Here is a 12392-nt window from a genome sequence, read left to right on the forward strand (position 1 = left end):
TAGCTATATATAGGTGGTACAAAAGTAGTAGGAAAACCATACTGAGAAGGTAATCATCAAAGGTTTATTGCTAAAATGGAAGCCTGCACCGAGGCAGCGTTTTGCACTGGTTGCATTCCTATTTAACCTATTTTCATTATGTCCTGGACAGAATGTATTTTCATTATGACTCAAGAATCTAAGAGAGAGTATGCATATTAGATTTACAACTGACACTAATCTGGGAAGGTTTGTAAAATAATTGAGAACAAACTTGGATTAAGAAAAAAAGATGTAAAAATGTAACAGAGAACAAAACAGAACACACTAGTCATTATCATAACCCATGTTGCATCCACATACTGAATACCACACATAATTCTACTCCCCATCTTCAAAAGGGATACAGTAGAACTAGAAAAGGTTCAGAGCAAGTTGGCACAGATGACCAAAAATATGGGATGTGCTTGTATGAAGCCTTTTTACAGACAGGGGAAGACTTTTCAGTCTGAAAAAGAACTGGCTGAGGAAGGATGTATCTGTGACCTGTAAAATTCTGAGTGGCATGAAAAAGATGAATAGCGAATGATTATTTATCCTCTTTCAAAGAAAAATATTTTAGACAATGTCACGTTGACAGGTTAAGTTAAATCATTTAATAAGCTCTATGACCCTAATTAATTAAACTTACGCATACTATTGATCCCTCTAATCAATCCAGTTAAAGACTAAAGCACGTGTTTGTACACAAAGTGCCCTGCTGAAGTGAGCTTTAACAATGCAGCTAAGCAGAATGCTGGGATCAGTCAGAACTCGGTGACCATTATGTAGCTGGTAAGCAGAAAAGGTCTGTAAACTCACCTGCTTGGTGTTTTTGAGGTAACTGTTATATTGCCCAAGATAAATAGTGTTCACGCACTGTTACCTGTGTTTGTCTTTGAGTGTTTGTTTAGTGCTTCACAGATGAGGCTCTTGTTAGCAAATCCTTCCTTTGCAAAACGTCCACTCCTAAAAGACAAGCTCACGGTATTTTGCACAACATGTAACAGGAAAAATATTCATCCTTCATCTTTGTTTCTTCCTCATTAGGAAATACTCAGGAAAACTTTGGGGAAAAAAATAAGATTTAACATCATTGTATTTATTAGGTTCCGAAACAATACACATTCACATCCTTTTGAATACAGTACATTTGGCACAGTAATAATGTTTACGATGAAATAACACTAATGAATGGCAAGAGATTCAAATTACATCCATAAGAAAAAAAATTCTGTACAAATAAATCCTCACAATAAAAAAAAAACCCTACCCCCCCAACTGAATACATTTTATAGTTAGCCAGAACTATTCTGCATATAATTTAAGAAGAGGTAATTTGTAAGCCTTTTTTGGAGAGAATTATTTTTCACCCTATGGAGAAAAATGTGTTTCCATTTTTTTATAAAGTCTATTTGGGAGGAAAAACAAGAAACAATGGATTTTTTATAATTATTATTATTATTATTAATAATCTTTTTGGCATTTTGCACTCATTTTACAAAGAAGGAACAGGAAAGATTTTACAGAACAGGCAGAAATGTAACAGAATGTCCATTTTTAAGAATTATCTTTAAAAAATGTTCAAGGTAACAGACAAACCTTCTGACGTAAACCCAATGCAGAGGATCTAACTATTTATATTGAAGAAATATCTGCCCATGCAAAAGTTTTTATCTCCTTGACTTTTCTCTTAGCATCCTACCAAACATTGCAGGTGCCGAGGCCTCTTGAAATACAAACGTTTGCTAATTATCTTCGTGTTAGAAACAGGAATACAGACTACGTAGCTTGCTTACAAAAGCTTTATGGGATGCTTTTATTCTTTCAAAATAAATGCTCAGTTTTGTGTAAAGGCCTCTTGTTGTACAAACAGTAGTGCACTCTCCGATAACTTGTCTTCCTAGCCAGTCTACTCACCTATGGAAAAGAACGCTTTAGCATTGTGATCAGTTCTTGCCTGGATGTCAAAAGCTAACCGTGATGAGAAATAAACAGAGCCAGTGGCGAGACACAAATTGATGGGCAGTTCTACAATATATTTCTAAAAGAGAAAGAAATTTAAACATTGAGATGATGCAATCATTAAGATGTTTCTGTGCTGGTACTCAGCTCCAGAAGCTAGTCTTTTCCCAGTACAAAAGATTACTGAAGATAAATTAAATTAAACTAAAGGCTTGATCCATTATTACACCTGTAGGCCAGACAACACATTAATTGATATATCATAATATTTAATATTTTGAAATCATCATAAGAATATATATAATAATTACACCTGAGTTTTAAAAACAAAACAAAATGGAACTGAATGTTGGCATCAGTAACAGGCTATGAGCAGCCAGACGCAAAACTGACACAAACTAACTCATCTGCTTGAGACCGAGATTCTCTCTTAAAGCCAATGATTCACACTTTGTCCACCACGATTTGTAACATTCCTTTCTCTTTCCGAGCTCTATCATGTCATAATAGAGTTGAAGAGAACTATACAAGAGATTTAGTATAGCTTAATATATGTCTACATCTTTTATAACAAAAACCTCATCTCTCTGACAGTAACTTGAACCAATACACATACAAGAGTATTGCACATGGACATTATTATAATTATTCTTTCATAGACTAACATTTTAATAGTATGCCTGAACATGCAGCAGTTGATACCTCTATATTCAATGAATTCCACAGGCCTTGCAGCAAACACTATATACAAAATCTCACCTGTACAAAAGGCAAAAAAGCTTCTTTAGTGCCACTTTGCCAATCACAAGTATATATATTTTTGTGCAGCTGGAAATCCATGTGCAACAATTAAAATGGATTCCAATGACCGCTCACTCAGTCCAGTAAAATATATAATAAAATGACCTCAGCGATACATGTACACAAAAAACCCCCCCAAAACAAAACCCAAACCAAACCACAGGGTACTCCTGGAAATATAAGTACATAACACTGTTAGCGTATCTACAGGAGGTAACTTCACATTAGTAATATTGTCCACATGAGTTACCATTTCAATTAATACACAAAAAAATTCCATTTACAACTTTCAGTAATGTCAGTTTGTGAATGTTTGATCTTCCGTTTTTTAAACACTTCCACATAATGCAGGTGTAGCCTTATTTTGTGTCTTCAAAAAGCAGATTTCTCTTTAGATTTTAAACATAAAAAACAACAAACACAGTAGTATTATGGTTTTGTAAAAGTGTGCAAAAGTAACACACTGCTGAGAAAATAAATATAAATAAGAAATTATTTATCAACTTAGCTACAATGGAAAAGCCAAATTTATAATGTTTATAATTAATTTTTTATGTAAAATTAACTGTAAACATTTTCAAGCTTGCCATTATATTAATGGTTCATTTAAATGGATATTAAATTTGGTAACATGGATAGTATACCCAATTGCCTGAAAAACAGCAAAATGCCTATATATAGCTGTGTTGAAGTACTATAGGCTTTTTATTCGTTAGCCCTTTAATAACTATCCATATAGTATCTATTTTCTGCTTTAAATAGAATTTCAGTTATCTTTGTGACTCTTCTTATTCCTAAGAGTTTTCCATAAATTGTATGAGGAACTTCATTGAAAGCCTTAATTGATGTGCTTCTTTTTCCGGACAGCTTTATTTCAAGTCTGTACCTCACCACAATAAATTCGTAATTGAGGATTACACCTCCACAAAGGCAGACTTCTTTGCTTACCAAAGGGCAACATGTTACTTATTTGTTCCACATCTGAGTGCAGATCTCACCATAACCACCAGTGCAGAAGAAACAGTTCCTACCTTCTTAGCTTAAATATATATGATGATTACAGAACGTGATCTGCTAAATCACTTTTAAGAGCACGCCTTCATTTTCCATGGAAAAGATGCAATTTTGTCCTCTGGGGAGATCTTAGGAATAAAAGAAAAGTTGCAAATATATGGCAGTGTGTTACATCTACAATTTCTGATACAAAATTATTTTGCATTGCTTTGTGAGACAGAAATTAAGAGTGCTTTCAGGTCAGAAGATTAAAGGAAAAAAACAATAAATATATACTTTAATTGGGGATATGGGCTCAGGGTAAGAAAAGCAGTTCTTGATCTACTGAGTCTCAGTAATTTGACAATCTCTTCAGAATCACTTCTTGCAGCATCATTCATCTGTCAGCCTAATGTTGTCTATGGCAGTAGTTCTTCTCCAAAATAAGAGAACCCTTTAAATTCTTCTTGATTGATTTGTTTTATAATTGTCTCATCCACTAGCGTTAATACTGGTTCCTCTCGTGTAAAGTCTTGATCAAAGTTATTTACATCCCTTTTGGTTTTCTGAGAAGAAAAATACAAATAAGGTGAATGGTAAAACAGCACAGTAAAATAAAAGCTGCTCTTCCTCCTCTCCCCGCACCCCCCCCACCCCCCGCCAAGGCTGAATTTTCTGCAATGATTGAAATAAAAGAGGAGCTACTTCACACAAAGAATAACAGACGTATGAGAGAAGCTACAGGAGCAAGTACTGTAAATGAGTTCAGGAGAGGCCACAGAAGCAGTACTATAAATGAGTTCCCAGAGACTCACGGGTCTCTGACAGGCGAAGGAATAGCAGTATGATGATAAAGCAGGAAGCTGAGATTAGGACTAGTTTAAAAAAGGCTTTGGCATAGTAGGTGGTACAGCTGTTTCCTCTTAGATTTGAACATAATGATATCTCATTTCAGTGGCACAGAGTGAACTGATTTAATTGATTTCCCCACAATATAGCCTACTGTTTCAACTGTAAGTTAACTATTTCTTTGTATCTGGCTACACTCAGCTTTAAAATCAGATGTAGATCTCGCAACAGCTCTCAGTCTGAAATCCTTGAGCTCCACATTGGCAACTCAGATTTCCTAATGCAGCCAAATGTCATTCAGAGCACCCCGGCAAACTGTGAAAATCTGGCTCCAGAGAAATCCACCTCCGGACTCTTCTTTATTTCAATGGCATCAGGATTTCCCCACTGAAGTCTAAAGCACCTCGCTCTTTCAGCGAGGTTGGGCCAACAAAGTGCAACTGTACATGCTGTGGTTGGGATAAGGCATATTAACTAGAGACAGCCTTGGGGAGGCCGACTTGTTGTCCTCAGGGCACTCACGACAGTGACCATCTGGGTCCACCTACATGTAAAAAAACTTACGGCTACAGGGGAAAACATTCCCCATTGTCATTCCCTTGAGACCTGCACTGTTCATGTTTTCCATGTTAGCAGCGTATTTCAGGCATGTACAGGTTCATGGAACTGCAACAAGCATTTTCCTTTACACTGTCTCTTTTCTCTTTGTTTCATGAAATCTAATAGTTACCTGAGTGATACTTAATGGAGGCACACTGACACATTGAAAACTAGCTTTGTGTCCATCCTGCACATGTCTGAGATGAAGATTATACCAGAAACAGAACAGCTATTTGACTTGCAAAGTAAAATGATAAAATCATAAAGTGATACATCATAAAGTACATTAATGTATTCCAAATGGGATATATGCCTTCCTTCAATGTAGGTAAATTTTACTATAAAATATATATATAAATGTATTTTCTTCATCAGCTCTACTGAGGCACTAAAACCAAATAGTTTTCTTTCTCACAATTGTAAATGGTCGTAGCAACCTTAACCTACATTGTTTGTAAGAACTTTATAGATACAGGGAAAAAAAGGTCTATATAAATGCACGAGACTGTCACTTGTAAACCAAGTACTTTCTAAGTGCAGGCAACCAAAAATCCACATCCTCTATCTACAAAACTCCATTAAAAGCAAAGGAATATGGACTTAACAAGCATACATATATATGCGCTTATATTGTTTACATTTGTAATATTTACTTCGTACATAAAGACTGGACATAAAGTGTATGTGACCTGTATACTCTGAACTGCATAAAGCGTGAGGGACATGGCTTTGGGCTTTTATGTTTTCTCCTAGTCATTTGGGCAAATACTGCAAAATAAGAATGAAATTCCGTATGAATTTTTAAATGTATTACATTGCAACTTCGTCTACGTTCTTCTTGTTCCCCATGTTGTACCGTAGTATTTTCACACACTCTCACAATGAATTTGCTACCGGCATAGTCACTAAAGCAGGAGGTAAGTGAATATTTGTAGAAAGTAGAATTCAAATTCAGAACTGTAGTTATGTGCAAGGGAAACGTGACTACACTCACACTTTAACCACTAGCTATCCAGGGCAAATAAGGTCTGGACTAGCTGAGAACAAATACAATATATATTATTTTCAGGTTTTCATACTGAACGTATAAGTGTTATTTCATTGCTGAAGCTAAAAGAATAAGATGACAAATTCCTCAAAGCCTATCAGGGGCATTTAATTCCCAATAGCTACTTTTTCCAGAAAACCATCACTAAGACTTGTGAAGGTGTTAGGTGAAAAAGAGTGCAGATGAGTACATCTGAAAAACTGTCCCAACACTGGTGTACCTAGATCCTATTGATTAAAAATAATTGTACTTCCAGTAGAACTTCAAATCCCAAACACTTCCGAAACGACAACCAAAGGTATTTGCTTAGATTTAAAAGCCTAGCATGTCTTAAAATATGCCTTCAAGACCAAAGAAGGAAATAGAAGTTTCTACTTTCTCAGAAAACAATTCCATGTCTTTTTGGCAACATAGATGTAAATCACCCGATTTATTAACAGGACAAGTATGGAGCAATCTAAGATTGAAAGGATACGCTAGCAAGCCTCTAACTAACCAGTTGACGAAGTGAGATTAAATAAATCACAGGGAACAAAAGTGAGTGGATTAAGCCATAGAAGACAAAAGGTAGAGTTCATAATAAGTGCTTCTTTTCAAAAGAAAGATTTATTTGAGAAACCCTCCTTAGCAACTTAGGTACTTTCTTCCTGAAGCAATGACTATTTTGCAAGGCCCCATCTGCTAAGACGAAACAGGTCTGGCCACATTTCTGCTACTATTGCTATTTTAATGTACTTGCACTGTGAATACTCTATAGGCCAACAGCATGAACCAATATATAGTTGTAGCATGAGGGCTCAGGATGAAGGTATGAAGGGCTGTGGCTGTCTCCTAGCAGAGAAGCTGAGAAAAGAAAGATCCGCAAGGTAAGGAGAGTATATGAAGGAAACAGAGTGCAGCTATTATCCACCTTTGAACATCAAAAAAATCACGAAGAAAAATGGAAAAATCTTTAGATTAGCTGCAAATGCATCATTAAAAATGCAGTAATTAAATGGGTGGCATTCTGTTTATTTAGCCTGCAGCTTCTGAGACTTTGGGATACATTATTTTTAACTTTTCAAACTTTTTTCCAGGTAAGACTTCTCAACTTCAGATGACTGAAGAAACTAGGGTTATTAGGAAAAAAAGAACCCCCAAAACCACAACTGTCCACCCAAACACACAGAAATTCGACTAGGTTTCAGATGCTTTTTTTTTTTCGCTCTACACTACCCAAACACCTTGTGTTCAGCATGCATCAATGCTACATGAGAGCAGGGGCACAGCGGCTACCCAAGAGCTTCCAACAATAGGTGCCAAATTCCACACTACACTGAAACTGCTCTACTGCAGGCAGCATGTGGGCAGTCCGTCTCCGTCTGACAAAGAGCAGCAGCAGCGCCACAGCACTTTTAGTGACTAAAAATGACATGACTCCAATTCTAAACCTCATCTGAAAGATGGCTTCTCCACCAGCACGGTATCTCTGATAGTGAGAAGGAATAGTGACTCACTACCTCTTGCGCAGAAAACGTGCCGGCTAGATGATCTTTTATTTTTTCCAGCAGTGTGAATGCTTCATAGGTCTCCTGTCTGAGCACTGACCTAGTGTGACCTGCTTATCCTGGGAGACATGGTGGACCTGCTTCATGCCGGTGATATGATCTGATTAAATGTAACACTTCTGCTACAGAAATAGAACCCCTTGAATTAATAAATATTAACATGACCTACTACCCATCGAGGATGACAATTTTTAAGTCAAAGTCGTGTTTTATTCTATTCAAAGATTACTGCTTCTGTTTGAAGAGCTAAAGACATTGGAAATTTTAAAAGACTAGCTCTTCATAAAACACCATTTAATCAGCTTTCCTAGTTGGACCATACAACTTCAGACAAAGGAATATTGTCTTATGAGTCAAAATACTTTTTTTCTTAAATCTCTTCACATAATTACTAAAATATTAAAAGAACTTCATATGCTATTAATAAGCACACATTAAACAGTGGTTTTCTGAACTGGGTTTATTTTCACTACCATTTCCATGAAAAATTAATTTTCTATGTGCAGTCACAGACTCAAGCTTAAAAAAACCTCCAAAACATGCTTAATAAGCTTTCCAGTGTCAAGAACTACCAACCTTGTCTGTTAATGATTACTAAATGACACTATATGAATTGCAACAGTGAAAAAAAGAAATCTAAGTTGATGTCCTTATCACTGAAAATACATTAAGAAAGTTAGAACTTGCCATTCCTTCCATTAATCACACGAACCAAATGTGAGCGCCAGGAGCCTTTGGTATTGAAAAGCCACAGAAATCTTTTCAAGAAGGCACCTGACAGAGGATGTTCCAAACCAGGGAACTCAGCAAAGCTTGGGCACCTCATCAGCTGTGTCATGAGGCCAAGATGCCCAGTGGACTCTCTTCCGCCTAACAAGGATTAAATTAATTCTCCAGCTTGGAGGCATTAAGAGGCATCTGTCTCTAATCCATTATTTATTTTCATTTAATTTGAAAGAGTTTTGGTGATTTTCTGCTAGTCCTTTACAAGCTTAATGGCTCCACTAAATTGGGCTGGAACTGCCCAGCGGGTTCAAAGCCTACTTAGAGGAGGTGAAAGAAAGATGGAGGTGGTGGCTAGAAAACAATGCGGCCACAAAAGCCTAGGTTTTCTATTTTAGTCTGATTTTCCTACAGATTCACAATATGCTGTTTAAATATAACTGTAGGAATCCTCTTTAAATCAATTAATAGATTTCTGTTTAGACTAGTAGAAAGAGGAGCTAATCGAGAACACACAGCCAATACAAGTGAGGCCAGAAATGATCATTAGAACAGTGAACCAGTATGTTGGAAGAAAAAATTATTGTGTTATGATATCTTTCATTAAGTGGACCTTTTGGCACAAAATGTATACAAAGCTCATCCATGATTTTCACAGTCTGAGATACTGTCAGCACGGAAATGCAGATGCAGATTGGCCTTTCTATATCACTGAATGAAACATCTTTAACTTTACTCCACTGCAATTTTCTGTCAATAGCAATGCCTGATGCCTCTTCATATATTTTCAAGCCCACAGTGAAATCCTGGAGTTTGACATTCATTTGGGGAGCTTCACCAGAGAAGCCTCCCAGTGCAGTGCCCGGCTGTATCGGCAGCACATCAAACATGCGACAGGCACATTAAATCTGGGCAGGGAGCTGCTGCAGCTTTCGGTGTGCAGCTACAGGGGCACGGGACAGCAGTGCAGCAGGAACGGGACATGCAGCAAGAGTCGCACCTTCTCATATGTATTACATGGTATCATTTAATTTTATCCAGAATTTTGCTTCAGTAAGAAATAAAAAATTCCCGCATTTGACACAGTATCATCAAGAAATTCTTAGATCAGGATGATCAGAGTTTGAATATTTTGTATTTACCTCGTCACTGATAAGATTTTCAGATTATTTTGTTCACGAGAAATGGAAACTCAAGACATCAAACAAACTGGTTTGAAACACGAGGTTATGTGGCTAACCTCACATATCACTGTCTTCTCATTCACCTCTCTTTATTATGATAACAAAAACCGCAGCACAGGCAGAGAACACTTTGCACCAATGATTGCATCTCTTGTCATAAAGGTGTAGTAGTTTCTAAAAAGTTGAGACCAACTGTAATGAGTGCTCACTTTCACACATAACTCATTCTATATATACAGAAATTTAGTAGGAATACTGTGAAAGAAACGTGCTGAGAAGCAGAACACTTCAGGCCTGTCTTTCTGTTTATCCGGGTGATGCCTTTTTACAGTATTTGCATGCCCTGAGAATCTGTATCAGTAATAGAAGCATTTCCTAGAATGTGTTATTTCACAAGATATGAAATATATGTTATCTTATTTCAGAATTTATTAATAACTTCACAAGTTATTAAATTTTTTCAGCATGTTAATTGCTCTATCACATATGGAAGAGTTACAACAGATCAGACATGAGCTGCAGTATATTCAACTGAAGGTTATGATGATAAAAAGGGTTTTGAATCCAAGTAGTTTTTACAAGTGTACCAACATTCATTATTTCCAAGTGGAGGGTGAGATTTTGTGCTCCTAGATTATGCTTTCATTAGATGTAAAGGACAACACCAAATTAAGAGAAAGAAGTGGGAAAAAAAACACTCAATAAAGATTTTAATAGATAGCAAAACAGTATTTGAAAAGCATGCCAACCTATGCAGTCCACAATTTAATCTGTTATGGAAGTACACAAATATTTAATAAACACCAAGCTAATTCACAGAACTATGAGTTTTGAAAGCGATCATTTGTGATCCAGTAAACTGAAACCACCTTTATACTGAAACAGTATGTATCTTTCCTGGGAACGTGAAATGGGTCAAGTAGGAAGGAGGAATAACCTAAACAATTAGGGGGTACAAACATATAATGACTACATGGCCAGGATGCCAGCCTTAGTATTTCACTTTTGCACAGCCTTCCTCCTATCCTACACCCCAAAACCACCACAACAAAACAAACAGAAAGGCAAACAAAACCAAAGCTCTGCAGGTTCACTGACAACCACCCCATGTTCCCAGTCTGGGCAATGAACCTCACCCAGAAGACGTTGCTGCAAAACCGTTGTCCCCTATGGCCATACCTGGGTATGGTTTTAGCATAAACGAGTACACAGCACTAAAGTATATATACCAAACCTGCTTTGTTCATAGTCTGATTGCTAAAGCACAACAGTTATCTCTGTGTAAAACATCGATGGAGATAGATTTCACAGGAGCTGCAGGGGAGGTCAGCACTACAGCTTCCCACCTGTGGTTAGTCCTTTAGCCTCAAGATCCATCTTGTCCACCTTATCAGGGCTTGCCTCCATTAGGACTTAATCATGACATAACCGCTGCACATAAGCTATGCTATGGCAGAATACACACATTTTTTAGAGTGAAAAAAATTGCAGGGGAAGTGTGCCAACTTCTGAATTTCTACACTATATTTTTCCCTATATTTCTACACTATATTCCCAATATTTGTAGTTAAACTATATTGTTTAACTACATGGGAAACAATTTTATATTTCTTCGTGGGGTGGGGAGGAAATATGAGAAGAGAAAGTAATGGAACAATCATATGCAAATACCCTTCCTCTGCACAATGCAATTCCTATTGCAAATTTTATGATCCACTCTGCAGCGTAGATTTTATATGTACGCCTCTCTAATTCACATTATATTGGCAAGCCTCCACTGATATCCTCAACTGCTCTAAGGTCATGATCACCAATGTCACCTCCCCTCTTACATCCTGGCACACATCCAAGATTAGGCCATTTTCAGTTGTGTTCTCCTGAAATTGCATTTTAACCATTGTTGTTACAGCAGAGTTATAGTAATCAGGGCTGGTGCATCTGCAACATGCTAAACCACCTGCTGGTGAGTCCTCAAATACATGCGTAGAAGCCTTTTTGTCTTCCTGATAACTGGCACTTTAGCACAAAGGACTGGCTACAGCCAGAAAATGGAGCTGACTTGCAAAGAAAAGAAAAAAGTGATGCAGGAGAGCTAGTAAGTCTACGGCACACGTCCCTAGAATTCCAGTGGCTTCCAGGAGACATCACATAAATCACTGAAAAATTACCTAAATACTGATAGTCTAGCAGTGCACTGAGATATTTGACCAGATTTATTCTGTAAAAGATCAATAGATTTACTTTGCTTTTCATTCTTTAAGCAATCACAAAGACAAGGAATAAATTAAGGAAAATCTGATGCTAGTGAATAAGTGAATGATGTAATGAAATATTTCAAGACTCACACCTCTGCTGTGTATCCTGAATAGATACTGACCGACTGACTTTCCAATGTTTTATTCTGCCTACAGTCACCTATCCCACTCAATTACAGAAAAGTAACACATTATGAAAGCCTCTCTGAATATGTTATGAAATTATAAATATATAGCAGTATCTTCTGATTCTGAGCCCCTCCTCTATCAAGGAGGAACGGACATGTGCCTTGCGACACCAAATGCAAAGAAACACCACAGCGTAAAAGGTAATAGCAAGCATGTATAGTAGGAGCATCATTCCAAGACTCAGCTACACACTAGAATGGTTTGCACTACAGGCCATAGA

At 37.0% G+C, this 12392-nt stretch overlaps 1 protein-coding gene across 1 annotated transcript in view; it reads right to left on the reverse strand.

Annotated features, from left to right (window-relative positions):
• Positions 1-3385: 3385 nt before the first annotated feature.
• The window catches only part of PRKCE (protein kinase C, epsilon), a gene marked incomplete at its 5' end in the record, with an annotated part of 55579 nt that continues 46572 nt past the window's right edge, over positions 3386-12392 (reverse strand). Inside the window, one exon of the mRNA XM_009320925.1 lies at positions 3386-4343. Within this exon, the coding sequence (XP_009319200.1) occupies positions 4197-4343 (147 nt within the window). The remainder of the gene's footprint in view (positions 4344-12392) is intronic.

Source organism: Pygoscelis adeliae, unplaced genomic scaffold, assembly GCF_000699105.1.
Source record: "Pygoscelis adeliae isolate BGI_AS28 unplaced genomic scaffold, ASM69910v1 Scaffold233, whole genome shotgun sequence".
Taxonomy (NCBI): Eukaryota; Metazoa; Chordata; class Aves; order Sphenisciformes; family Spheniscidae; genus Pygoscelis; species Pygoscelis adeliae.